We start from the raw sequence: 26906 nt of genomic DNA on the forward strand, positions 1-26906 counted from the left end.
CAGTTAGAGAGGACCTAAGGGGAAATTTCTGCACCTGACACTTTCGCCTCTTCTGCCATGTCCAGGATCTTAGTTATAGGCCCTATGGCATTCAGCAGCTTGTCCTGACAGGAGCGCCAGGAGCGATCAATACCCCTGCGAGGATCTTTAACGAACTTGGCTAAAAACGTGGCCATCTTAGGGTCCAATTCTGGAGTTAAGGCCACTTTGCCCTCCAACCTTGGCCTGGGGAACTCAGACAACTCCTCGCTTCCTTCTCAAGGGGCTTGCGGAGGCGACCTGCGACGAACTTTGCCACCTTCTCCCCAGGTGTCCAGGCAGCCGACCGCGGATGCATAGTTTCATCTGGGTCCAGCATACCCGAACTATCCTATAGTTCGGCGGCAGAGCCCGAAGGCCGCCAAGAATGCACCGACCCATCCTCATCATCCGTGTCTGCCGGGGAAGCCCCACCCGAGGACGAGGGGATCGTCCCTGTGGACCCCGAAGGACCCGGGGTCAGTGGAGGCGCAGGGGGGGGCCCGGTCGCCTTGGCTAAGAATGCGTCACGCAATCGCTCAAAGGCGTCCCTGTCCCCGCCCTGCGCCGCGCTAGACACCCCTTCCTTGCATGCTTTCTTAGGGGCTGGGGGGTCACTCCCTACCGGAGTTGGCATAGAACTAGGGACCCCCAAATGAGCCTGAGTCACCCTCTCGCACTCCTGATTAATGCGTGCCGAGAGACGCTCCTCCATCTCAATCTCCGTTACACAGCAGTATATGGAGCTATCCACCGCATTGTGAAACTAGTCATCATTCAAATAGTCATGACACTCCTCCTCTTCATAATATTCCTCCTGGTCCATAATTACAATTAGTATGCCCCAAACCACGGCACCACCAAATAGGGAAAGAAGGGGGGGGCTATACAATGGAGCAGGATAGCTGGCGGTAGCCTGAGCACTATTCAGGTAGTGGAACAAAGCTGCCAAAGCTTTAGGTCCGGTAGCACCGGAATAAAGGGGGCACCCAACCCTTAGCGCGCAGACCCTCCAACAGATCGGGTCACTGCCACCTCCCTGCGCGCTATTAATGAGGCCAAAAGCAGGAAAAACCAAGGGGCCCAAAGAAAAAACGCCCGCAGGCGGCAACATGGTCAAAACCGCTGTACAGACCCCACACGGGGCGTTCTTTTGTAATGGGGGCAGATACTGACTCAGGATCCCTGAGCGTTCACGGTGAGGCGACGGGGGAAGGCTCCGGTGAAACGTTCTCCTCAGCGCGGTCTCCCTGAAGAGAAAACCGCGCAGAGGAGAACGAGACGCTCTGGCTCCCCCTAGCGGCCGGAGGAGACCGCAAAGAAACCAGGAAAGTCGCGTAAGAGCAACGAGTGCTCCCGCGATGAATACAGGTCTCTGGAAAGAGAAAAACAGAGCGCAACACAATCCCCCACAATACGTTTCACAACCTGTACACAATACCCCTTAAAAACCCCACAATGCTTGATGAAAGTGAGGAGAGAGGCAAAAACCACCTAACTGGCTGAGAAGCAGCGAAGAAAGAGGAAGTGGTCATAGGAGGGACGTCTTACCTAGCTGCAATGGACACAAAGGAAGGACTATGTTATGGACTGTTCTAGTGGTTCTCATGGGACTTGTAGTTTTGGAGACATTTTTCAGTATTGTTATAGCCCATATCCTTTGTTTTGGCTGCTATGTGTTTTGTGTAATAAACAGCGAAGAAGGGAAAAGCATAATCTGAAGCCTCCGGTCCTGACATAGAATCAAGTGTGGGACCCTTTAATTGATCGAACAGGTGTTCTGGTAGACCTCTTGTGACATAGACTGTTCAATCAGAGTGGCCGACAGTGTTATGACATGCCAGAGGGAATGAGAAGCAATTTTCATTGTTATTGAGAAGCTACAGATTCAAAATAACTACTGCCCAGTGCCTGCGCTACCAGAGATTGAAAAATGCAGCTGCAAATACATGGAACTCTTCCGAGACAGACTAAACAGTTAGACAACATGTAGGGACTGGCGTCTGATGGGAAACGAATTCCCAAACTGAACTAGAGCATTGAAAACTGATGCAATGGAACCCATAGTTGGATCCAGATCTCAAAGGTAGTAATAATGTGGTAAATAATTTGCTGAAAAAGAATTGCGGGACAGTTTGCACATGTGAAAAGGCACCCTTTAAAGTCCGATTTTAAACTGTTGCAGTTCAAGATTCAACATAGGAAATACATAGCTACTATGCTGCTGCACCAGTTAGATGATACGATCAAAGGTAATTTTCTTAAATGTAAACGAATCAGATGTTGTTATTCCATCTGAAATGGTTGCAACTAGTAATTGAAGAATACCGTAATACAAAAGGAGATTTTATAGAGAGACAAATTTGTAGATGATAGTGATGGTGATTGAGACCACACTGTTTGCCAGCTGGGGATTCTCCCACTCAATACTGATTTTGGTACATAACATTGCTTAAGAGCTCCACCATTCATGGGTTCAACTCCACCCCTAAGTGAGTATTGCCCTTCATTTACACGGCCATTTGGTTTTCTTGGGGTGACTGGCCTCGAGATGTCTCTACACTGTTATTGTCCTGGCGAAACCCTTTCACCCGGTTGATGTTCAAAATGTCATTGACTATTAAACAACAAACAAACTTCTTTTGATCCGTTCGAACAGTATAATCTGTACAATATGTATGTTGTAAAAAACGCACGAAGATTCATGACATTGCACTTGTTTGTTTTCACTGTGGGTTCGTTGAGGTTGTTTTGCACTCGGCACATATTGCACATACATGTTTTTGGACAACGTGACTTGCTTGGTGGATAATTTAAAGTTTAAAAGATTTATTCTAGGCAGATGTATTGTTGGTGTGTTGCAGGATCTTTGATTTGCATTGATTGTATACAGTGACTTCACGGACTATTTAAATATGCTATAGATCAGTAGGAACCATTGTTTTCCTTGATAGCAGAGAGGCTCAACACAAATAGTCTGTGTATATTTGTTCACGCTATGTTTGTATGTGTTGGCACATTAAAGCCAGACCTGTTAGCTTTGCTAGTATTTGGAGTCACTGTGTTAGAGCGTATACATTTTACTGTTTCCATCTCAGATCTAGCATGAGAAGGGTGTGTAATGGTCAGCATTTTAAAAAGAGTGAAGATGTAATTACATTTAAACCTTGCCTTTGGAGGTTTGTAGTTAGCTTGTTGATCCTCACTGCTAGGAAAATAGACAGGGGTCTCGTCATTCCTCCAGTGGGTGTAGCTCACGATGATGGACCAATATGGAGACCATCTGAAACCTGCTGGAGACTCTGCAGGATCAATTTAGTTATGTTGAATCCCAATCTTTGTTCTGAGAAGCCAAGCAAAACATTATTGTACACTAGCATAGTCAAAAAAAGATGCAAGGATGTTACAGTAAATAGGAGTAAAACAGCATAATCAAGTAGTAGAAATATAAATAGAAAGTAAATATATAGTATTTTATTAAAATCTAACACTTGATTTACTGCTTATCTGTGAGAAATGCAAAACACTCGTACATCTTGTTCAATTTGCGATGGTGAGCAACCCCTTTGGGATCGGAGTTGACACTTCACAGGAAAATTGCTCAGTTGACCCCATAGTGTGCCCTGAAATGGAATAAGTAATTCCTGAAAAACTAAAACGTTGGGTTTTTATACACATTTACCCTAGAAACAATTTGAAAATCCCCCTAGTTACTTCCCTCACCAGACATCAAGCCACAGCGTGTAAGAGGTATATTTATATCGATATCTTGTATATGTACTAGAATCAAAAATATTTAAGAACTGACAAAAACAGCATAGAGTAATAAATAAAATAATTAGTACATAAGCATGTTGTGCTTCCAGGGAACAGGAATTGCAAATCATAGGTCATATAAATGGTGATAAGTCACTAAAGTGTGGATGTCATTGTCTCTTTATATGGAAAGGTCGTTTTATGGAAGACCAAACCTTCTTCTAGGTTATGGTCCTCACTAAATTTACACTGCCATGGTGCTATCTAGTTTTATTTCCAGAGAGTGAACTAATGCTGTGGTAAGTATAACTTATAGGAATGGTATTCGTGTTAATGTCCCCAGCCATGGTACAATCTTTAGGGCCAGTGGGGTATCAAAAATGTGGTGAAGAACTAAAGGTTGACATCCATTAGTTGGATTACGGCATTCTTATGTTCATACATGGTTATTTGTAGTACATATTTTTGTTGTGGTAACCTGAGGTAATATTCTTTCCTCCCTAAGCGATTTTTTTTTAACTAAGTAGAAATAGCTTAGTATATCAGTCCAGGAAAAAGTAGATTTGTTTTAATGGAGTACAATCTGAACCCCACTGAATTTATCACTGATAAACGATTCTGTGTTGGACATGAGATCAGCTTTTGGGGAATTTGAAGGCCGTTTTCTATTGGCCGGTACAATAGGATCTCTTAAATTTTATAACATGCATCCTTGAGGCTGAATTAATATAGAACTCTCTTTATGTTAAAGTTAAGTGCTGAAAATATTTAAGAGTATAAATGACATTTAAGTGCAAAATCAGTTTTAGATGCAAGGTCGTCCTTGGTGCAACATCAACAGGAGTGTTGGAACACTTTTATCAACACAAAATACATTCGTAAGCAAAAACACATTTAAGTGTAAAATCACACTTCGTGTAGTATTAACAGGTGTGTGGAAACACTTGAAGGAACAAAATCATGTTTTGGTGGCAATCCTCAATAGAGCAACATAAATTACTGTTTTGTCCAAAAACTCATTCTGGACCTAAAATTACTTTTAAATGCGCAATCACTGTTAGTTGCACCTTCAACCTTCGTGAAAAATTGACAGGAGTGTGTTATCACATTACTTTTAGGAGCGAAGTCATCGTTTGTGTAGAGTAAGCAGTACTGTGACATCACATTGAGGTGCAAAAACACCCTTGATACAAGGATAGCGGCTATTGGGATATGCTTTTAGGAGCACAGTTAACGTTTAGATGCAGAATCACAATGAGACACAAAGTGACCTTTGTACAGTATCAACTAGAGCATGGAAACCCTTTTATGAACACAAATGCACAATGCAGATCAGGCACAGGGAAGGGGAGTTTATATGCTATGTGATCCTGGTAGTGGTGCTCGGATTGGGAAAAGGGACAGGCTTAATGTAGGTTATAATGGAGAGAGCCAGAAGGTGAGGGAGTTCAAGAAGAAATGAGAACAGCTTCATACCTCACCCTTGGTAATTGATGAGCAGTTGCTTAAGACAGCGGTTCTTATCCTTTTGACTTCTGTGGAACCTGACTCAGTCACTCGTGGAAGCTGGGGCCCCCACCTAAGCAATTTCTATGGTTCAAACCTCATAACAATGCACAAAAATACAGAAACAAGTATACATCAAACAAATTATGAAATGTTTAATTTACTAACATAAAATGTGCAAAAATTGAAGTTGTAATGGGAAAATTGTGGCGTTTCAAAAATGTTTTATTTCTAAAATCTGACGTGATGTGCTAGACTCTAGCACATTAATGCATATTCTGTTTTTGTGTGCGCTTACCAGTGCTTCTATTGGGACTATCAATCGTCTACACTAGATTATGTTTGCTATACGTGTGTTGCCCCCACGAATCTAGAAAAGGATACCAACTAAATGTTTAGAATTCGGTTTCAAATTCCTTCCCATTTGTTCAGCATTGTAAAACTTTCGATTATACTTTTTAGGTAAAAATGCTTTTTTAATGTGCTAAATTATCACATTTTCTAAACAGTTAGTGACCGCCTGGGAAGGAGTAATAGACCACAGGTTAAGAACCGTTGGCTTGAAGTATACACTGTAGATGCACTTTAATGACCAATAGAAATGTGTAACATGCTTGTCAGTTAATACTCAATGGCTAATGTCCCTATTTAAATCTTGTTTGCAGTGATTGGTTGGAGGCCTGTGAACACCTGTATTTTACATTAATAGTATTTTTCTATTTTGTTTTTTCTGTCTTTCATTAGGGAGTTGATAGAAGTGGGCTGTGAGGATTCAAAACTTGCCTTTAAAATGAAAGGCTATATATCAAATGCCAACTATTCAGTAAAGAGGTGTATATTTTTACTCTTCATAAACAGTAAGTATTGATCAGTAGTGAAAAAGCCCTTTGTTCCTATATTTACTATCACCTTTCGTCTACTGTCTAGCAAAACCAATTTGTTAGCCTGTGTGCTAATAACATTTTTTTCTGTTATGTGAGGTACACCCTAGCACACTCAAATTAGTGATTCTTATGTTTTTTGCTGCTATCACTAGATGTATCATTATCCACAGCCAAGAGATGTACTGGCAGTAACAGAGTAATATTGCTAAAACTGCTGTGTAACTATACCATAATCTCATACTTAAAAAATATTTCAGACCTTTTGCTGTGTCACCATATAAAACCTCGGCAAATTGGGAAGAGCATGGCCCCTCTGTTCTGTTGATAAGTAGCGCTTAAGACTGAAACATGTTTTTTTCTCAGGCAAGATGAACACCGTTTTCCCATTGCCCATCTGCACAGGAAAATATGTATGTGGAGTTGACTAATTTCCCACCCCCGGTACCCTGCACTCATCCCTCCTCTCGGGACTGATTTAATGGCAGCTGCAGTGCAGATGCGCTGCTGGCGTGTAAAAGGCAAGCCTGTCTGCGCATAGAACTAGGAACCCTGGGTCTCCCCATACCCTGTTGCGCTCCTCCATGCACTTAACACTGGCCGCCGGTTGTGCTGCACCCGTGCTCAAAATGGAAGGAGCATTCACGTGCTCCTCCTGCAAGTTCTCATGAACTCTCCCACACCCTATACCCACCACTCCTGCACCAACAGCAACCCACTTGCTCAAATTCGCACAAACCAGCCACCTTCTCCACAAAGACCCAACACCACCAAACTACAAGCCACAGTCGCATGCATGCTCCTCAATACCCCCCGCTCACTAAACATGCTACTGAGATATGCGACCTACTGTACTACCATGCTTCTGACCTGCTCTTTCTCACATGAAACTTGGCTAAGCCCAACCTTGGTACAGGACATCGCTACAGAAATCCCCGCCAGCTATAAGGTTGCTAGGAAGACAGTCAGTACAAGCCCGGGGGTCATCATCATATTCAAAGATATCAGCTGCACCATTTATACGGACACCCCCACCAGCAACATAGAACACCTCACTTTCAAGTTATGCATCCCAGTACACTTCTCCCTACGTGGAATCCTCGTACACAGACCAACAGGACCATGTACCGATTTCGCCAGTAACATCACAGACTTTGTTGCAGCCCTCATTTTGCTGCCAGCACCTACATCCTCCTCTTAGACTTCAGTTTTCATCTATCAGACCCCACCAAACCAAACTCTATGGCCCTTCTAGAAAAACTCTAAAACCTTGGTCTCACCCAGCGCGTTATCAAACCCACCCATATCACCAAACACCTATTGTACCTGGTTTTCTCCTCAATCAGCCATATCACAGCGACAAATCAGCAACTATGACCTGGACAGTCCATGCCCTCATTAGTTTTTGAATACCCATTTGCACTACCACAAAACTACCAACACAGGAATGGCCCGCCGCAGCTGAAAAAGCATCTTAGAAGAGGAGTGGGATTCCACCCTCTCCAAGCACACCAGCAACTTTCCAAAACCCATCAACAACCTCAAAAGCTGGATCATCGCTTGCGCTGGCACCCTGGCTGTTCTCAAGCACAACCCAACTGCAACAACCCAACCACGCCGGGGAACCCAGACTCACAAAATGCCACTGCAAGCAAATTGAGAACAAGTCAAGACATCGCAGATGAAGACCAGTTCTAATCAGCCCTAAGATGCTGTCACCAGCAGATTCAAAACACCAAATGCATAGCTCTTACAAATCGCATTGATGTTACCAGAGACGGCAAAAAGGAAATCTTCGCCATCATCAAAGATTTCCCTGTACTTCCAGCAATATCACCTCGTCACAAAACCTTTGCAACAAGCTTTCAGAATTCTTCTGTAATATCACCTCCGTATAGAGCAACTTCGACTGTCAACTGGACCTAGCAGCTAAACTCTGCTTCAGCAACTCTGGATTTCTCTTATGTGTTATACATGGGCATATGCCTAACAGTTGTTACCCTCTAGTTTAAGAGACACTACAAAGAACACAGGTTTACCCTAAAGAACACAATCTCCTGGGTTACTAGCACCAGAGAATATGGCGCTACGATTCGGCATCTCTTACAAGAGATCGTATATCAAATAGCATCCTGCATGGAGAACATGCGAAGTGCGCAAGACTGTTTTGAGAGGTCCAAGAGGGCTGGCCAAGCAGTCATTGTGTACTTAGGAGGATGCTGCATATCACTCCTTCTCTGCCCCTGCCCCCTCACAAAAAGCTGCGTAAGTAGTAGAAAATAAAATGATAATAACTCCAAGTTATTATCTTTTTATTTTCCCTTTGTTGCACTGCAAAAAAGCAGTGGGGTGATGCTCCTCCACCTTAGCGGATGAGCTGTCACTGTGTACACCTGCACAATAATTCTCTGTATGAAGGTGCGCCATAATAATTACTGTACTCCTGTTTACAGCCTATAAAAAGACCAAAAAAGTCTGCATTATCTTCATATATTCCCACACTACTTCTCTTGTCTGTCCAGTACAGAGTGATCAAAAGGCTATCTAGCCGCTTAAAAGTGTTCTGTGGTATCTTGCATTGTTCATTTTGCAACGCGTACAGACACTGGAGAACAACCACCTTTTTAGCAATTACTATTCTACCCACAACCGACAGCGCAAGTTTGTTCCAGAAAGCCACCTAACCATGAAAGCCCGAGATCACCCACCCTATGTTTATATTGCTTGTCTGCCGTGTTCGAAACTTGAATGCCCAGATAGTGAACCTGTCCTTTTTCCATCTCAGCCATAGCACTGGTAGTGTTTCTTGCAACTTGTCAGCCAAATTAGCCAGTGGAAAGACCAATGACTTGTCAGGGTTTACCTTCAAGCCAGAAATCCTTTCAAATTTCCATAGCATGTGCAGCATTCAAGGCCCGCCATCTCAGGCCGCCATAAATCCAGGAGTACGTCATCTACGTAGAGTGAGACTGTTTACACTGTGACTCTCTCAACGTAACGTGCAAATGATTCGCCAATGGCTCCATTGCCAACGAAAATAAGAAAGGCGAGAGGGGGCAGCCTTGTCTGGTACTCCAAAATATAACCACTGTATCAAACCCAAGCCAGTGGCCCAGTCTATAACAGTTTTACCCACCCTAAGAACTTTGGGACAAATCTTATCTTGGTGAGCTCTGCCTGCTAGTATTCCCAGTTTACCATATCAAATGCCTTTTCTATGTCCATGTCTACCATTGACACAGTTGCTGCAGTACCGTGAACAGAGTTACACAAAATCACAAAAAACACACTTTCTGCCAAATTCAATCGAAATTCTGTTCAGCTGTTTGGCTGTCATATTGTCTAAAGTTCCTATGGGGAACTGCATGGGGGAACTTGTTTTGGGATCCCCTCTCCTGAAACTCACCAGGAAGAAGCTTAAGTGGATGAATTGTTTCGGAAACATTTTGTAAAGATTCGATAAACAGCGCCAAAGTTATTAGCAAACAAAAAAATCTGTTTGCAATGGAAACCACACAGTGGCGTCTGCCACTGTATAATATACCAATATATATATTTATAAAAGACTCCACATGAAAACCATATCTTACCCACCTCCAAGATCAAAATCTCCACTTGCTCCTAAAGTTACAACATTGCAAAATTGGAAACAGGGGAGGAGAAAACCGTAAATCATACCTTATATTTCTGTGGCCAAGAATTTGCAAAAAGATCCTTTTTCAGCTCTGACAAGCATGTTACCTCCTTCTCTTCCATAAGAAAGTAAACAGACATCTTTTTACACAGCATCCCAAGTACCCTATTTTCCACTGGCCACTCCACTTCACTCCAAAAACCTCTGGAATCCTCTTCTCCCATTTATTCCCTCTTGTTAATACCATCCATCTTGGCACACTCCTTCCCATTTTGTATAGCACTTCTGTAGTTTGTAGCTAGATTTACACTCCTGCAATCCCATACATTAATTGGCCTGACATGACAATAAGGCAAAGTTGGCAAATTCTCAGTTTCCACATCGGGCTCAGCAGGGAGCAAACCCCTCTACTATTTCTGTATTCTGAAGACAATTAAATCAAAAAATTTCGAACAAGCATTCTCTCTGCATCCAACTGACTGGCTATTGCAGAGAGAAAACCCTTAAGACAGTTGCCCTGGTCGAATCTTATACACTTTCCTATAATTTCATCATTCTTCTGTCCTTCTCTGCCAAATAGTGTGTATATACACCATGTAGTTATGTTTTTCTATTTAAACTTTTGCATCTTGTTCAAACGATATATTATTCTGCTGCCCATGTAGCGTGTTTAAAAATATTTATGTAGAGCAGATATATGGAAAAATAAATAAAATCTGTTAAATATTACATTGTGTCACCTGCTTTTCAAGACATTTTTCAAGCAAATGTTTAGTATACTTTGCATGTTTGAGTTCATTTTTATAAACACATTTCAAGATCTTGCAAAATGCAGTTGAGCAATTTCAGTCAGTGGCGGATGGTGACATTTGAAAGTGGCGGGCGTAAAACAATTGTTGTACTGCACTGTGGCGAGCGAGTGTACGAGCGAGCCCAAACCACCTAAGGGGGGGTTCTGATGGGTTCTTTCCCGAGAGTGGGCAAATTGTGCATTTTCAAGTAAATTTGAGAAAGCAGGAAGGTGTCAACCACTCTAAGGTCTGATGACCTGTCCAGTCCCCGTCCCGGTCCCTTCACATCCCGCACCCCATGGGTCCTACTAAGGTCACCTCTGTGATCTCTATTGCATTACGCAAATCAAATGTGGGGACATTAAAACCATCATCCCATACCAAGTGGAAAGCCTGTGTTAAACCTGAATTGGTGTTTAGTGCAGCAGTGCTACATCCCAGAGATGTTTTGACCCATGCAGCTAGCACTGCCCATGCGTTACCAACCAGCGAGAGAGTAGCCTGTAATGCACTGCACGAGGGAACATCAGAAGGACACCTAAGCGCCCCAAAAAAGATAACATACCAAGTACAACACTACCAGAACCTTTCTAGCACTGCACCAACATAATATGTAATAATGCCTGAGGAAATAGCGCTTAGAATGACTGCACAAACAGAACACTGAATGCAACACTTCAAAAGAACATTTAGTTGCACTGAATCAAAGCACATACCAAGCACAGCACCAACAGGACTGTTCAGCACTTTACCAACAGAACCTACAGCACAAACAAAACACTGAACACACTGCACCAATGGGACATACAATCACTGCTCCAATATATTATCCAAGCATTAGTAGACTGAACTACACCATCAGGACATTACTGCAACAATAGAACACAGCACCACGGAGAACCACACAAAGCGCCAAGAGCACACCCAATCCATGCACCCAGCTGGTCATATAATGTGCCATTCCAAGAGAACATTAAAGCTACACATTCAGTGCACTAAACCAATAGGACATCTGATGTCAATTGACAGCCTAATGCTGAGGGGAGGATGAGAACACCTCACGCACTGCACTTTTTTAACATTTAAAAAATAAAACCTAGAAAAGCACGAATATTAGATCATAAACAGGTATGTTGTTGTTTAAACAAGGGCCGTATTAAATTGTTCAAAGTGTTCTACTGAAGAAACTGGATTAAAGGAAAGCGTTGCATTGTGCACTGCACCCAAATGCTTCATTCAAATGAACGCTTTTAAGATATTCATTTTCTTTAAAGAGCTGGGATATTAATAAACGTGTTTATTTTTTTCTTACGTAATAAAGGAGTTGGCCTAGTCAGGCCTTTGATTTCCAAATTCTTTTTAGTCTTTGCCTCACTGAGCCCGAGGCCCTGTGACGAGTGATATTACTATATCACAGTATAAAGTAACACTGCATATCTGCACAGAAAATGTGTGCCTGTTAGTGCTGCAAACGGCCCTACAGTCTCTAAATGTGAGGGCCTGGCGGGAGACTAGGTAACAGTGCAGCTTGATAAGGAGACGGTGCAGCGTCTAGTCCTGTGAGAGTTTGAGAACACAGTTCTGGGAATCCTTCCCATGGGGCCGAAAACGCGGGCTCTGCTGCTGTACCGCTTCGCGTGCCTGCCAAGGTTCCCGCCTTCAGTAGACGGCTGTGAGAAAACGATTGCGTACTTGCGTGACTAAAATAGTCGCATTTATGTAATACATTTATATAGAATTATCTCCCTCTTCAGTCTTTACCTCTCTCGTTTTCAAGATGGCAAACTGGCATTGAGTGTTTTTCTGTTTGCCCCTGTACTATGATTCAAGCAGATACAACACTATAATATTAAGAAAGAAAGAAAACGGTAGGATTCCTTATTTGTTTGATTACGAAACAGGCTTTGGCGTTAATAACACAGCCCTCCTACCCTAAGACATTAGTAATGCAGCACGAATGGCACCTGCTTGGACATGTTCCTTTTCAGTGCTTCAATGCTACTACTCGTGCAAATGAGAAGTTGGGCTACAGAAAATTTCCAAGCTTATGCAGTGCGCCAAATTTCAAACGGGACTTCACTTCACATGGCCTAACTGAGCTCTGTGGGACAGAAGAGTGGATGGATTTGCATATTCAAACCACCGCCATGCTATTTGATTGTGAATGTTTAGTGCAAATCATTGAATGCAAAATCCAGAATGCATAGCAAGATGTTAAATGGAACACCTAGCCTTTTTCACTATAAAGAAATGCTATTCTCAGTATAGAATGGATTTGGCTCTCCATAGCATTGTTCAAGGAAGAAAAAGGAGTCTTAGTATTTTGATTTCATGTTTGTTTGAGGAAGAGCATTTTCAAGTTTGTAATAAGACATTTGGCAAGTAATATCTTTGTGAACTGAGGTAGTAGACAAAGAATTGATGTAAAACTGTCAAACCACGGGTTAACAATGCGATTGGATGACCTAGTTTTGAGACGTTCTGCACCACTCATTAAACCAGAGCTATCGCAGAATTAGGGTAATAATTATTCTGTTTTTCAAACTGTGATTTTAATGAGATTATTAATGTTGTCTGACTTCTGCATGTAAAGCATTTGTAAAGCTTTTGTTCAAATTAAACTGTCACTAGAGTATGGTTACTCATACATCAAGACACATGTAGACCACAGTCATGGTGGTGCAATGTCTTGCCGTCGTAAGCACTAGAAAATCTGTCAGTCAGTACCAATGCCCTGATCTGTCAAAAGATTGCAGATCTTCCCATCAAAAGTAATGTCTCTGCTGGGTTTGTTTGAGGAATTACCACAGTTGTCTAAGTAACATAACCTTCAACTCTCTTTCCAGGTACTAGTAACATTAAAGGCAAGTTCCTTTTTTTTCTAAATCCTGCTTCCCAGTTCAACAGTCTTATAAATTTGTATTTTACTTCCTCAGGTTGCCTCCCAGCTGAGCATACACAAACCGTTTCCCACACAGCACAACAGGCCATCTTCAAAAGACTCTTACTTTGAACCCCTTTTATGCCCATATTGTAGTGAATCCACGTATTAAATTGTTTTATGAAGCTTTATTGTAGAGTAAATTCCCCAGCAAAGCGGAAGCAGTAAAAGCAAACGTCCAATAAGTTCAGCAGCTCATCAAAAGATGCTCGTTCTAACATTCCAGCTGCATCACTACATTCTAATTCTACTTAATCTAAACTATGGGTCCCTTAGAAGGACAAAATAAAGTTACTCTTACAAGAGAAATAGCTATATGCAGTACTACACATCTTCCCCTTCAATAATGGTTAAAAAGAACAAAGGATGAGATATTTGGTTACATCAACAGTTACAATTTACAAAGGTACATAAATGTGAGAATGTAATAATGGTTAAAAAGAACAAAAGATGAGAAGCTAGATACATAAAAATTTTCAATAACACACGAAAATAACTGTACACAATATAACACATATATATAGCCAACCCTATGGTGAATTGGCCATGAAACTACCAGATGATGATGTTGCCATGTCAAAGTAAATAAAAAACCTATTGCTTTATTAACAGACGTTAAAAGGAATACATGCTACTTTCCCTATATATTTTGGTTCATGTTTGTATTGGTCTTTGTTATGCATGATTGACATGAAAAAGTAGTTTTTTTTAACCTTTACTTTTATTTGCAATAAGACTACAATGGGTGCCCTTTGTTCGGCAGGTTGGCGGCGAGGGACCAATTACAGCCGTTTACCCAATGGAAAAAGTTGACTTCCAATCATATGTAGTTTCGAAACTAGAGGCCTGGGGGGAAATTCCCTCAGAGGGTGCCATGTTAACTCTGTTCCGATCCACTGCTGGCCCCCTCTGAGACGTTCTGTTGGCTCTCGGCCCAGTTAAGTGTTAAGAGGTCACCACAGAGTGCTCTCCAAGTGATGAGATCCTCAGCCGGCTTCTCATCCCTCCTGCTAGCCTTCATGTGTACTTCTTCAGCAATTGACTATTCTCACACATTTCTCCACCAATCATTAAGTCATCAAGGGAGAAAGCCTACCCCTCCACACAATGGCAATCCTGCGTTTCGCTAGTACTATGAGCAATTGCAGCAATTTGTAGGCCATCTCGCCTTTTTTAGGTCTTAGAACCTGCTCCAGTAGACAGTGGAATGGGGTAGCCTCAATCCGAAGGCTTGTTCCTCCCCTCACCCACTCCACAACTATCGGCCAGAATCTGTGCACCTTGGGGCACCACCAGCCTAAATGTAAAAAGCCCGCCCCCTCCACCCCACACCTAGGACAGGAGCCATCCAGGTCCGGGTAAATACAGAACAACCTCTCCGGGGTCTTGCAGACGCAGTGCAGATAATAAAAATGTATCAGTTTAAACTGCCCATTACATGATCCTGTGTGGGTCAGGGTGCACGCAGACCTCTAGGTCCCGTTGTCCATGGGAACCAACCGGTCTGCATCCCAGGTAGCCCGTGCCCAGGGTGGGGGGGGGGGGCGTGACATCGGACCTCATGGACCTGTAGAGTAAGGTGACCAAACGGCGTCCCCCGCCGCACATGAGCATAATGTCCAGAGTCTGAGCCGTGTGTGGGGCATTAGGGAACTTTAGCCAAGTTTCTCTTGTTAGATTCAGGAGGCCTGCGTGCTGAAGGTATTGGCCCATCCCAGGCCAATACCTTCATGCCTCACATGCCTGTTTGTATGAAATATATGTCTCATTTGGGTACAAATCTGCCAGTACCTGACAGCCCCGCTCCCTCCAGGCCTGGTACGACATTTTTCCCATCATCTTTCGTACCGGAGCCAGTGACCACACACTCAGCTCCCGGTGGAACAGTCCCAGCCTGAGGATGCACTCCACAAAAGCCTGCCACATAGCCGCAGTCTGCCTGACCATGTATGGCCTGCAGCACCCGTTCCCTCCATCAGAGTGGCCGAAAGCCTCTCCGACTGGGCCCTGCTTCTGACTAGGCGATTTTCCCAGTGGTCTCCCTTATCAAGCCATTAGGCTGTGTGCTGCAGGCGGGCTGCATAGTAATACAAGTCCAACCTGGGGGCTGCTAGACCTCCATCCTCATAGTGCCTCATTAGTACCTGCAAGGCCACCCTGTTGCAACATCCTGCCCAATAGAGGGCCATCAATAGGGAGCTCAACTGCCTAAACACCCTCATAGGTATGTTGCACAGTGTGATCCGGAGCATATACAGACAACTCGGGAGGACGAGCATCTTGGCCACCGTCAGTTGTCCCATGAGGGATAACAGTAAGGTGTTCAGAAGGCCACCGACCGCTTCAGGGAGCCGAGCACATTCATTTGTAGCAGCTGTGCGTCTGTAAGGGCAACCTGTAAGCCTAGGTATCTGAAATGTCCAGTCTCCCAGTGCAGACTTGGCTCCAGAAGACCCTCCTGTGACAGGACAGCCATACCGGCCAGTGGGAAAAGCAGAGACTTGCGCCTATGCGGGCATAGGCCAGAGTAGTCGGCAAACTCGTCCAGTAGTTGCAGAAGCTTAGGGACCGCCATATGGGGAGATGCGATGTAGAACAAAGCATCATCAGCATACAATGATATTAGATGGGTGCTTTCCCCTACGCGGATCCCCCACTTCCAAAGTTCACATTCTGCCCACACCGCCATGGGCTCAATGGCCAGAGTAAATAGAAAAGGCAAGGCGACAGTGTCAGCCCTGTCGCATCCTGCGCTCTAGCGTCCACTTCTCACAGCGACTCTGCCCCATATGGACTCTGTATAAAGAAGTTTCACCCACCGACAGAAGCACAGGCCAAAGCCTGTCCCCCTCAGTACCTCCTAAAGATAGCCCCAGTCTACAGTGTCAAAGGTCTTCTCAAGGTTGATGTACATCAACGCCATTTCTTCTTCTCTGGCCTGTATCTCATGCATGACGTGATAAAAGCCATGGAGTCATGCCTGTGTTGCGGCTGGGATGAACCCACATTGGTCCTCATGTATAAGGTGTGGCATATGGGGGCAAGTCGCCTCGCAAGGACATTACATAAAATGTTAACGTCGGAATTGATCAAGGTGAGCGGCTGTACGCTGCTGTGTCTCGCTCATCTCTCCCTAATTCAAGAGCATGCAGATATCTCCTTCCCGTAGAGGGGGGGCAGGGCTCCCTCCTCAAATGCCTCGTTGTATACTCGCAGGAGCAGCTGTGCAAACTGTTCTTAGTAGGCGTGATAATATTCAATCGGGAACCCATCCCCCTGGGCTCCTTGGCCCAGGGCATGTCAGTGAGCGCCCTCAGTAGTTCCTTCACTGCCTGCAGCTGCACCCCTCCACCTACACCCCCCCAAAATGGGAAAAAGCAATCACCCCGAACCGACGGATCTACAGCATACACCTTCTGCAGGTGCTGCTTCATTACGTCCAATGTACCTGCTCTAGAGTATTCGAGATTATCTGCAGCGTTCCGCTCACAGGTTGTCAACGAGGGTGCCCTCTCCCTGCGCAGGACCCAGTCCAGTAGGCGTCCAGATTTGTCGCCTTCAGCATGAAGCTGCTGACGGTAACGTGTAAGCATGTATTTATCCAGTCTGTTCCAAATGTCGCTAATTTGTTAGCGCAGCACGCACTCAGGGGGAAAGTCTGTAGGGGGAACCTGGTCACATGACTGGAGCCCTGCCAATGTATGTTTCTTGTCCTTCAACTCCCTCTGCAACTGCCTTCGCATGCCACACGTAAGCCCCATACCCTCTCCCCACATCATTGCTTTCATCGCTTCCCACTCTGTGGATTGACTGGTTGTGAAAGTATGAATCCTGTACCACAAGACGCAATCCATCCATGCACTCCTTTCTCCTTTTCATAAATTTTCATGAAACATAATTCAAGATTGGTAATTCATTTATTATAGCGAAGATTTTTCAAATTTCATATTTTTCAATTGCGTTTTGCCGGAATATTATTATATCATATTCACAAACGATTGTATTGCCCAATGCATTTCAAGCATATCGCCCTTCCTCAGGGGACTTCCAATATATCTTAATAGGCATGATGCAGCGTATCGGCGTGTGCGGGTCAATGATTTGGTAGCCCTCTCCTCGCTATAGTCGGCTTGTCCTTCAACTCCCTCTGCAACTGCCTTCGCATGTCACACGTAAGCCCCATACCCTCTCCCCACATCATTGCTTCCATCGCTTCCCACTCTGTGGATTGACTGGTTGTCACACCCCAGTTAAGGGTCATGTAATCTGACAGCGTCCAAGAGAGAGTCGTCCTCCCCTCTTGGTCCTCTAATAGATCTGGGGGCATCCTCTACCTTCGCGGTCCCCAAACTGAAGTATTCCATCGCACCACACAGCACACCGGCATGTGGTCCGACAAGAAGCGGGCTAGATGCGTTACCTAAGCCTCCGGAAAAGCTGGTGTCTCCGACACCAAGACCCTGTCGAGCCTACTTTGTGTATTGTGTGTGGGAGAGAAACAGGTGAAGAGCCTCTGACCCAGGTGTTGAGCCCTTCAGACATTCTGCAGACCTATTTCTCTCCTCACCCCCTGCAGTTGATTCGTCATACAGGGCTTTGTGCCAGCTCTGGGGAGGTGTCTATCCAATGTAGGCAATTAAAGTCCCCCAGCCATATCAAAGGTACTTCTAGCTCTGCAGTGATGAGGTCCTGCATCGCCTGGTAGAAAGAAGCCTCATCAGAGTTGGGGGCATATGTGCTCAGTATAGCTATGTCTCGCCCATCTAGCTGTCTTTGCAACAGAACAAAATGGCCCCCCACATCTGCCTCCATGTACTGAAGAGTGAACAGGGTTCCCGGTGCTACCCAAATCCGCATCCCCCGTTGCATGTGTAGAGTAGGAGGAGTGAAATACCTGTTCCTGCCATTTTATGGCCACCTGTGCAGCTCCTGGGTCATCCAGGTAGGTTTCCTGCAAGCAGGTAAATGTGATGTTGTGTTGCTGTAGGAAGAAAGCACCCTATGGTGTTTGGTGCAGGTACCCAAGCCCCTAATACTCCAACTGAGGAACTTAACCCCCTGTGTCATATGTGCTTGCTTTCCAATTCATCCTGCCGCCAGGCTCACGTCCGCCGCCCAGCCAGCTTGATCGCCGTGCACCCACAACAGTTACTGTCCTCAACAAACCAATGAACAGAAACTTCCCACCCACCACCCATGGACAATGCAAGCACAACATCACCATCAAGATTGCCCATCCCATGCTTGTGCCAGGGCATACACAGCTGTCTCAAGCATCCAACAGAGACTTCTAACTAACATGTGATGCTTCCCCAACAAGCCGTCCCGCCTTAGGCCAGTTATAACTATGTCAGCACCTAACAGCCCATAATATCAATCAGCATCAAACACTGAGCTCAAGATACAACCCTCACCCCAAAGCTCTGCCTCTCCACCTCCCAGCCTCTCGGGTCGCAACCCGAGCCACAGCATTCATGCTAGCATCACTGCTGGGGCACCATCATTGGATTCAAGCCCAGTGCACAACACATGCATACAGGTAATGCCCACTACAGCAGCAACAGTTCAAACCAGCTCTTGGTTCAGTCGTCTTTTGGGCCGGGAGCCTCTTCCATCAGGGTTTCAAGGACAATAACTGCAGTTGATTCCAGTATCAGCGATGGCCTGTCCGGGTTCAATGCCAAATCTGTTATCTGGAGTTCAGGTGGCGCAGGGCTCAGAGCAGGGGACATCTGCAACGATCCGTCCTCCCCCACAGTGATCCTTCTGTTGCCGACGGGGCCCATACTCGAGACAGCTCCAGCTCAGACCGTTGCCGGGAGCCCTTCTTTGTGCGGGAATCCCACCTTCTCTTCTAGCCACGCTGTTCTTGGGGGGGTGATGGAGGGGGGGGGGGAGGGGAGGATAGTATAGTCCCTCTCCCTGAATCTCCAGCCATTCCCAGACCTCGCCGGGAGACTAAGACGTGAGCAATGCCCTGCCGCAGGACTTTAAATGTTGTTGGGTAAAGGAGCATATATTGCAGCTGTAAGGTACATAACTTCTGTTTGACTGCCTGAAAAGATTTTGGTTGTTCCTAGGTCTGTCTGGTGTAGTCGGGGTAGATAGAGACCTTGCTGTTTTCAAAGCGAAGATCCTAATATTCCCTTGCCGCCTGCAGAATAATGTCTCTGTCAAGGTAGTTCAGTACTTTTGCTATTCTACTTCGCGGCGGCGCTCCCGGAGGGGGGGCAGCACCAGGGCCCTGTGGGCTCTCTCTATAACAAGCGCATCTGATAGTCCCCGGGGGGCACAGCTGGGTGCGGATCTCTTTGTCCAGGAATTATTCAGCCGATCCTTGCTCCGGGACCTCCATCCCTCGTATGTTGCTGTGTCGGATGGGCCCTTCTGAAACTTCAGCCCGCTGTTCCAGCGCCCTCGTGACTAGCGACATTTGGGCTACCTGCTGCTTTAGGGTTTTCACCTCGCCCTGCAGATCTGCAATATCACCTTTGGCCACCGTAACCTTCTCTGCCACTTTCCGTAGGTCTGCTCGGAGGAGGTTAACCTCGATTGAGACAATCTCAATGCGATCCTCCAGGGCCTTTCTGGAGCCCTGGATGGCTGTCAAGAGCTCCGATTAGGAAGCTTCTGCTTGCTCTCCCTTCTCTTCTGCCTCATTGCCCCCATCTGCCTGGTAATTTGCTGCAGCTGGAGCCTGGGTGTTGTGTACTCTATGATCGTGTTGGACCCAGTGGCCCTGGCCGCCTTGTCTTTGCCCAGGATATCTTCTCCACGTGGAGGCTGACAGCCTACACGAGCTGGACCTGCGCCCCGGCCTCCACGCGCACCCTAAGCCAAGCTCCGAGTTCCTGCAGGAAGTTAACAGGCCCGAGCCAGGGCCAGCCTGTGGTCCGCAGCCTTGAGGGATCAGGCTATCGGGTGGAGTCCACAGTGCGATGCACACGTGTAATGTTACGCAGCCTACCTGGGGTCCCCTGGCAAACAGCAGTGTCACCTCTGGTGGCGTGCCGCAACACCCAGCACTGCGCAGCCACCGGGAACCACAGAGCGCAATCCCCGATCGCGGCTGGGCAGCACAGTCATGCACGGGCGCTCACCTCCGGCCTGGAGGGACTGCGTGTCCAGCAGAGATGCGTCTTGACGGGCGGGGAAGGAAGTCCTCGCCCTGTGCCTATCAGGATGAGCCGCAGTGGAGACACGCTTGTTCCAGGTCCTCGGCCTGCGCCACCCCCAAGTGTGGGGGCAGCGGCTGCACACTGCCTCCGGTTCCTCGCCCACAAGCCTTACTCTGAAGCAGGTCAGTTCCACCCAGCAGGCTGCAGCACCAGACGATCAGCTCTGGGCTCCGTAGGCCGCCCCCCCCCCCCCCGGCGGTACTGCATGGCCAGGTAGGCAGCCCACGTCGGCTATGACAATTTGCAGTGCTAGCTGCTGATGAGTGGGCAGGATTTTTGAGGATCTTCGGGCGGCCCCATGGGGAGCTCCAAGGGCTCACATCCTGTCGGCCTGGTTACTTGGCCACATCCCCCGAAGGAGCAGTTTAATAGAATTACACATGGAATCTGGTTTATGAATTTCCAGTTATACTTGGAAACAGACTATTTGTGTATGTACATGTCAGGAAGTCTTACAAAAATTACAGTTAAAATATGAAATCTGTACATAGCCATCATCAAATGCACTCACCAAATTTTTAGCACCTGGGGATATCCTTTTGTATTGGCTACACCTCTGGCAAATTTGGGCAGTGATTCAGTAGAATTACGGTTAAAAGTGGGGGTCAGGTAAATCCATACAAAGCAAATCGTACCTGGAATGAGCCCACGTATCGTACAGTAGACCTTTGTAAATATATGGCTATGGCACCAATCACAAGGCGTTTGCTCCTGAATATGTTGCAACCCCATTGTGTCATACATTGTACACCAGTAGGGTTGAGATTGGTGTGTGGTAAATTCAAGGGATAGTCCTAAGGGGTGGGTGCTTAGATAAAGCCACACCATCTTTTGTGGATCGTTTCTTTTCAGGTTTGATTTTGCACCAGTACCCAAAACCAGTGGAAAAGTAGAGAGCAGGTAATGACTTCGAGTACTTGAATAACCACAAAGATAATTGTTCATTTATTACGTGCCAAGGCACTAAGCTTAGTGTAGAACAGATAGTATTGCATTTGTGCTGACAATACAAAATTATTGACTAGGGAGAGAGTAAATGTTGTCACTCTTACATTACCAGCTTAAAAGTCAAATACAGACTAAGGAATAAGTGTTTGATAATATATAGCATCACATTTGTGATATATGAGTATTTGCTTCTCCTCCAGCTAGATACCTGATCGGAGTCTGATTTATGGCTAATGATGACAGGGCCCCTCTGTAGAGTTGTGAGACCTAAATAGAAGATTTACTAAATAATGCAAAATCAACTCATATTACAGTTGGGCTAAAAGGGAGAATTGTCAATTTCCTGCGTTAAGCTAATGATGTCTCTGTTACCTCTGCTAAGGATGATTTTTCTATGTGGAACTGGCGCACTTCATTCCAACCCTATAAGTAAGAGCAAACACACTAATAGCCTCAGTACGATATCGGTCGGAAAGCATTCGAGGACTCTGACCGACCGATTACGATGTTGCCGAACACCGTTCGGTCGGACTCATATTGACTTCAATGGGAGCCTGTGTTCCAACTTACAACACAGGATCGCATTGAAGTAAGGGGTTGTGGCAGAAAACCTTGTACCCTGTGACGGGCACCACATGGTGCCTACCACACTGTGCATGGTTGCAAAGAGGGGTCCCATGGGTACCCCCACGGGCCCCAACCGGAGGCCACCGGGTGAAGGAGAGCCTGCTACAGGCCCCCAAAGTCGGTTTCCGACAGCTGATCCGTGTTGGACAAACCGAGTCGGAAAGGCTGCCCGAATCTGAAATCGTAATAAGTTGGTCAGAAACCCGGTCCATAGAACTGTACGATTCGGCTCCGACCAACTCAGTTTCTCCGGATGCCAATCGGAACCAAGTCTGAAAGACCGAACAGTTAAATTGCATCCTAATCGGTTGGTCGGAAGTGTTTCCGAGTCGGTGTGAAACATGGGTTCCAACAAGGATTCCGACAAACCGAATGCCGTTCGGAGCCTTTCCGACTGCCTTCGTAATGAGGTCCGTAGTTGTTTTAGAGTGGTTTTAAAACTCTTTCCTGGAACACAGCCAGTTATTTTACCAGGTCCCAGAAGTTTAGCTCTTTGGTTCTCCTGAGTACGGATATTATTTATCTCAAAGAGACCTGGTGCGAGAAACTTTTTGACTATGAAAATGATTTTGTTATTACCTGTCTTGCTAAAAAAGCAAGGACGGTCACCCTAGTGGAGAAATTGCAACTCTCCTTAGTACGGATTATATTTGGTCATATAAATCCTTTAGTCATGCTCCAAACCACTTAAAATCTTAACTATTTACTTGCCGGGGCATGGAGGATTTGAACCTTGATCAGTATATACTTTCCAACCTCTCCCTCCCGACCCAATAGGCTCTTTCTTTCACTTCTCTCGATTCATTAGCTCTTTCTTTCACTTTATTATACAAATTGTCAAAAGAGTGAATATTGTTAATCTGATAATTGTGGGGGCTTTAACTCAAAAATCTCCAATTATACCATTAGCCTGTTTTCTGATACGGCTAAGGAGGAAGCTGTAAATATACCAAGTCCTATCCTCCCATGGTCCTCCCTACATCTTGTAGTGGTGCAAGAGAGGTAAATGTCTCTTATGGGCATGTAGGGATAATGGCTATCTAATTGTAAATGGAATATTGCATATTGATATCCCCACACATTTCACTAATGAGGACAAGAAGAAGACTTTGGGAGTGCTCGCCTTGCAATTTTAAAGATGATATAATGCATCTTAATGCTGCGAATGGGAAAGTGCATTGACATACCTTAAATAAAGAAACGTTAAAAGATATATTAAAAAGTACTCTACAACTTAATGATGGTAGGATTTATTTTCTGTGGCTACTTTTGAGAAGGATGTGCAGTCCCAGGGGGTAAAGAACTCTCCGCCTCAAAGAGGGTAAATATTAAATCCATAGTAATCGCTCATGAGAAATTTAGCCTTAATAATGTAATTAGCAAATTATAAAGTCAGCACTTTTCATTTTTCTTAAGGGGGAGAAGGAAGTTGATAAAATTACTAAAACGAAGGAGCTCAAGATGGACCGCTAAAATAAAAAAACAGCATACTGACAAAATCTGGATAGATCTGCAGAAGGCTGCTGTCAATAAAGGTACTCGGACATATAGTTACCACTTCAAGGGGGAATAGTATTAGGCCCCAAATCAATCCAATTTCAAGTAGTGAGTGGTCTTTATATGTCTCGAATCTCTACTCCGCTAACCATCCAGTTGATGAGGAAGTATGTTCCTTGGTGGTCACCTCCTTTGAAAGAGTAGATTTAGAGGGACTTTTGAGGGCTCCGATGAAGAAGATGATACATCACACAAGAGTCTCGGGAGCCAGGGGTCTGAAACAAATCACGATTACTATAATAAAATTGTAAGTAGACCTCTGGTTAGGTTATTTGGCAGCTCTCTTTAAATATTGTTACCAATATAGATGAATTCCATCCTCATGGAGGGGTAGCATTATCTTACCGCTACATAAGGAGGGTTTAACGCCCCTTCCTACTAATTATAGGCAATTAATGCTCTGTAATTCTATGGGGAAACGTTTTGCTATGAACCTCTTAGATTATCTGCAAGATTGGGTGGCTGCTAAAGATATCATACTGTAGAAGCTTGCTAGTTTTAAACCTAACAGTTCAACCGCAGATGATATCAACGCCCTCCAACTGATTTTGGAGAAATCCATGGTTTTCACGTAATATGCTGGTTTATGCCACATACATTGATTTTTCCACGGCTTTTGACCATGTAGCTTGTCCTACTTTGTGGAAAAAGGTTAGAAATCTAAAAATCCCCAATCTGCTTAATCTTATAATTGCACTTTATCCCTTTATTTGGTGCCATGTACTACTTGGGGGTGGCAGTGGGTAATAACCTAGAATATTTGCAAATAACGGCCTTAAACAAGGTTGTCTGTTAGCCCCCTTATTCATTTCCCTATATAGCTATGATTTACCAATGACATTGAACTGAATTGGGAGAGGATGCCCCGAAGTTATGTCACCGCATTATAGCTTTATTGCTTTATGCAGATGATTGTGTGGTTTTGGACCTACATTCTTGGGGGCTTCAGAGACACTTGGATTGTCCGCAGAGGTTTGCTGATTGCCATTAGATTAACATCAATAAGAGTAAAAGGATGAGCTTCAATGCTAAAGGAGATATCGGGTAAAGCTATGGCACATACCAGCGCACTCTTATTACTTTGCACTGATTTTGACCGTGGACACTGTACCCACCTACTGTTTGTGTATGATGTAAAAATCCCCTCAGCTTTACTTTATGCCTTTGAAATCTTGGAACTTTCTGCACAAAATGGAGTGGAAAATATTTTACATTATAAATACCCTTGCTCTGGTTGAAGCCTTACACCTAGAAATGGACTCCAGAGCATTTATGGTAAGAAGTTGGCTGCCATCCTTCGATGGGGCCACAGGCTTTTGCTTAGCAGAAGGAATTTCTTTAGAAGTTTACTCTGTTTAGAAGCATTTGACCAATTCTGACTACCAACAACCTGGAATGTTAATAATGCGCTTCAGCACTTAAGTCTGAACAGGGCTGAGCTTACGGCGATGTCCTGTGTTGCACTTAAGAATTTTTTTAACATAGCATCAGGAATACTTAAAGGGAACAAGATGTGATTTCATGTAGTGAAAAAGGGAAGGCGGAAATTATAGTTTGCACATGTTCTGGGGTTTACTGTTAACCTTTTTTCAAGGCGAATTTGGAACATGGTATTTTCCGATATTTTTAATGGTTTTATATTATTACAGGAGCATGGTTGGGTGTGGCTCGAGTTTAGATTGTCTAATCTCTGCAGTGTCTCCATACAAACCTTAGAGCATGTTCTTTTTTGTGTGCCCCACAGTGCATAATAATTGTCGTTGCCTATTGAAACCATTTACTTTTTAAACACGTCTTTTATGTTCGATCCTGTATTTCTGGGCCTTTAACATGTCTTTGGTGTTTTATATATGGATTTGTATCTTTTATGATTGCTTTTAAGTGATCGCATAAAGAGGATTGATTTATTGATTTATTGTTTCACGGGGTGTGCTCAACAAAAGAAGCTATGCAACTTTTATTGAATCCAATAAATGAAATGATGTTTTAAAATTGTTACCTTTTTAAAAATGTTTTCTAGATTCATATTGATTATGTAATTTGCAATGCTATGCAAAGTGCATCTCATTGTAGATCTGTATCCTATAAATACATTGACATGAGCCTCTCCTCCAGCGTAAATGATCATTGATTAGACATTTAACAAGGGCGGCATGTTGTGGTTTCATACCTGTATGCCTGTTGTGCCTTGTCCAGTTTCTGTAACTGAGATACAGTCTTAAGTGACAAAATATTTTGTAACAAGTCAGAAAAATTACGTTTCCATGAAACTTCTGAGCTCTGCCTTTTCACTTTACAAATTAATATATTAAAATGTGAACCCAAAGCAGTGCACAGATTTGTGGTACCAGTGGCCTGTTTTTCATCATCATTTTATTCAGATTAATGGTATGCTGTGTGAACCTCTGTTAATAAATCTCTTTGTAGGTAGATTGGTTGAGTCCAGTGCCCTGCGGAAAGCTATTGAAACTGTGTATGCTGCTTATCTGCCAAAGAACACCCATCCATTCTTATATCTGAGGTGACTACTCCCTATGCTACATATGTTGGAAGTGTCTTATATTATAATTCTGACTTTGCTTATTAAAAATGTCCTTTCTTATTCTTTCCAGCCTGGAAATTGCCCCTCATAATGTAGATGTGAATGTGCACCCTACAAAACATGAAGTGCACTTCCTTCATGAAGACAGCGTCATAGAACATGTACAGCAGCACATTGAGAGCAAACTGCTTGGCTCCAACTCCTCCCGCATGTATTTCACTCAGGTGAGAAATTGTTATTTAAAGTTAGTTTAGCGTGCTCTATAATCATGTCTTGCAGGGCGCTGAGGTGTCAGTTAGCATGAGGGGCAGTCATGGAAAAAAGGAGGCTTCTGATAAATACCTCTCACTGCAGATAACACTCTGTGTGAATCTCTCCAAGCACAAGACTGAATCTGGAAACTGTTGCAAAGTTCCAGCTCCTCTTTTTCCATGCAATCTGATGCCCATACAGAGCTCTGCTCCTAGCTTTTCAATAGTACCAACTTCCAAAATACAAAAGAAACAGTGTGCTAGGGAAATATCCCC

The 26906-nt window shown here is 44.5% G+C and overlaps 1 protein-coding gene across 1 annotated transcript in view; it reads left to right on the forward strand.

The window, feature by feature from the left end:
- MLH1 (mutL homolog 1) overlaps nucleotides 1-26906 on the forward strand; it is a 373421-nt gene that overhangs the window by 221473 nt on the left and 125042 nt on the right. Inside the window, exons 9-11 of the mRNA XM_086967291.1 lie at nucleotides 6025-6137; nucleotides 26265-26358; nucleotides 26450-26603. Of these exons, the coding sequence (XP_086823417.1) occupies nucleotides 6025-6137; nucleotides 26265-26358; nucleotides 26450-26603 (361 nt within the window). The remainder of the gene's footprint in view (nucleotides 1-6024; nucleotides 6138-26264; nucleotides 26359-26449; nucleotides 26604-26906) is intronic.

Source organism: Lissotriton vulgaris, chromosome 4_1, assembly GCF_964263255.1.
Source record: "Lissotriton vulgaris chromosome 4_1, aLisVul1.2, whole genome shotgun sequence".
Lineage (NCBI taxonomy): Eukaryota > Metazoa > Chordata > Amphibia > Caudata > Salamandridae > Lissotriton > Lissotriton vulgaris.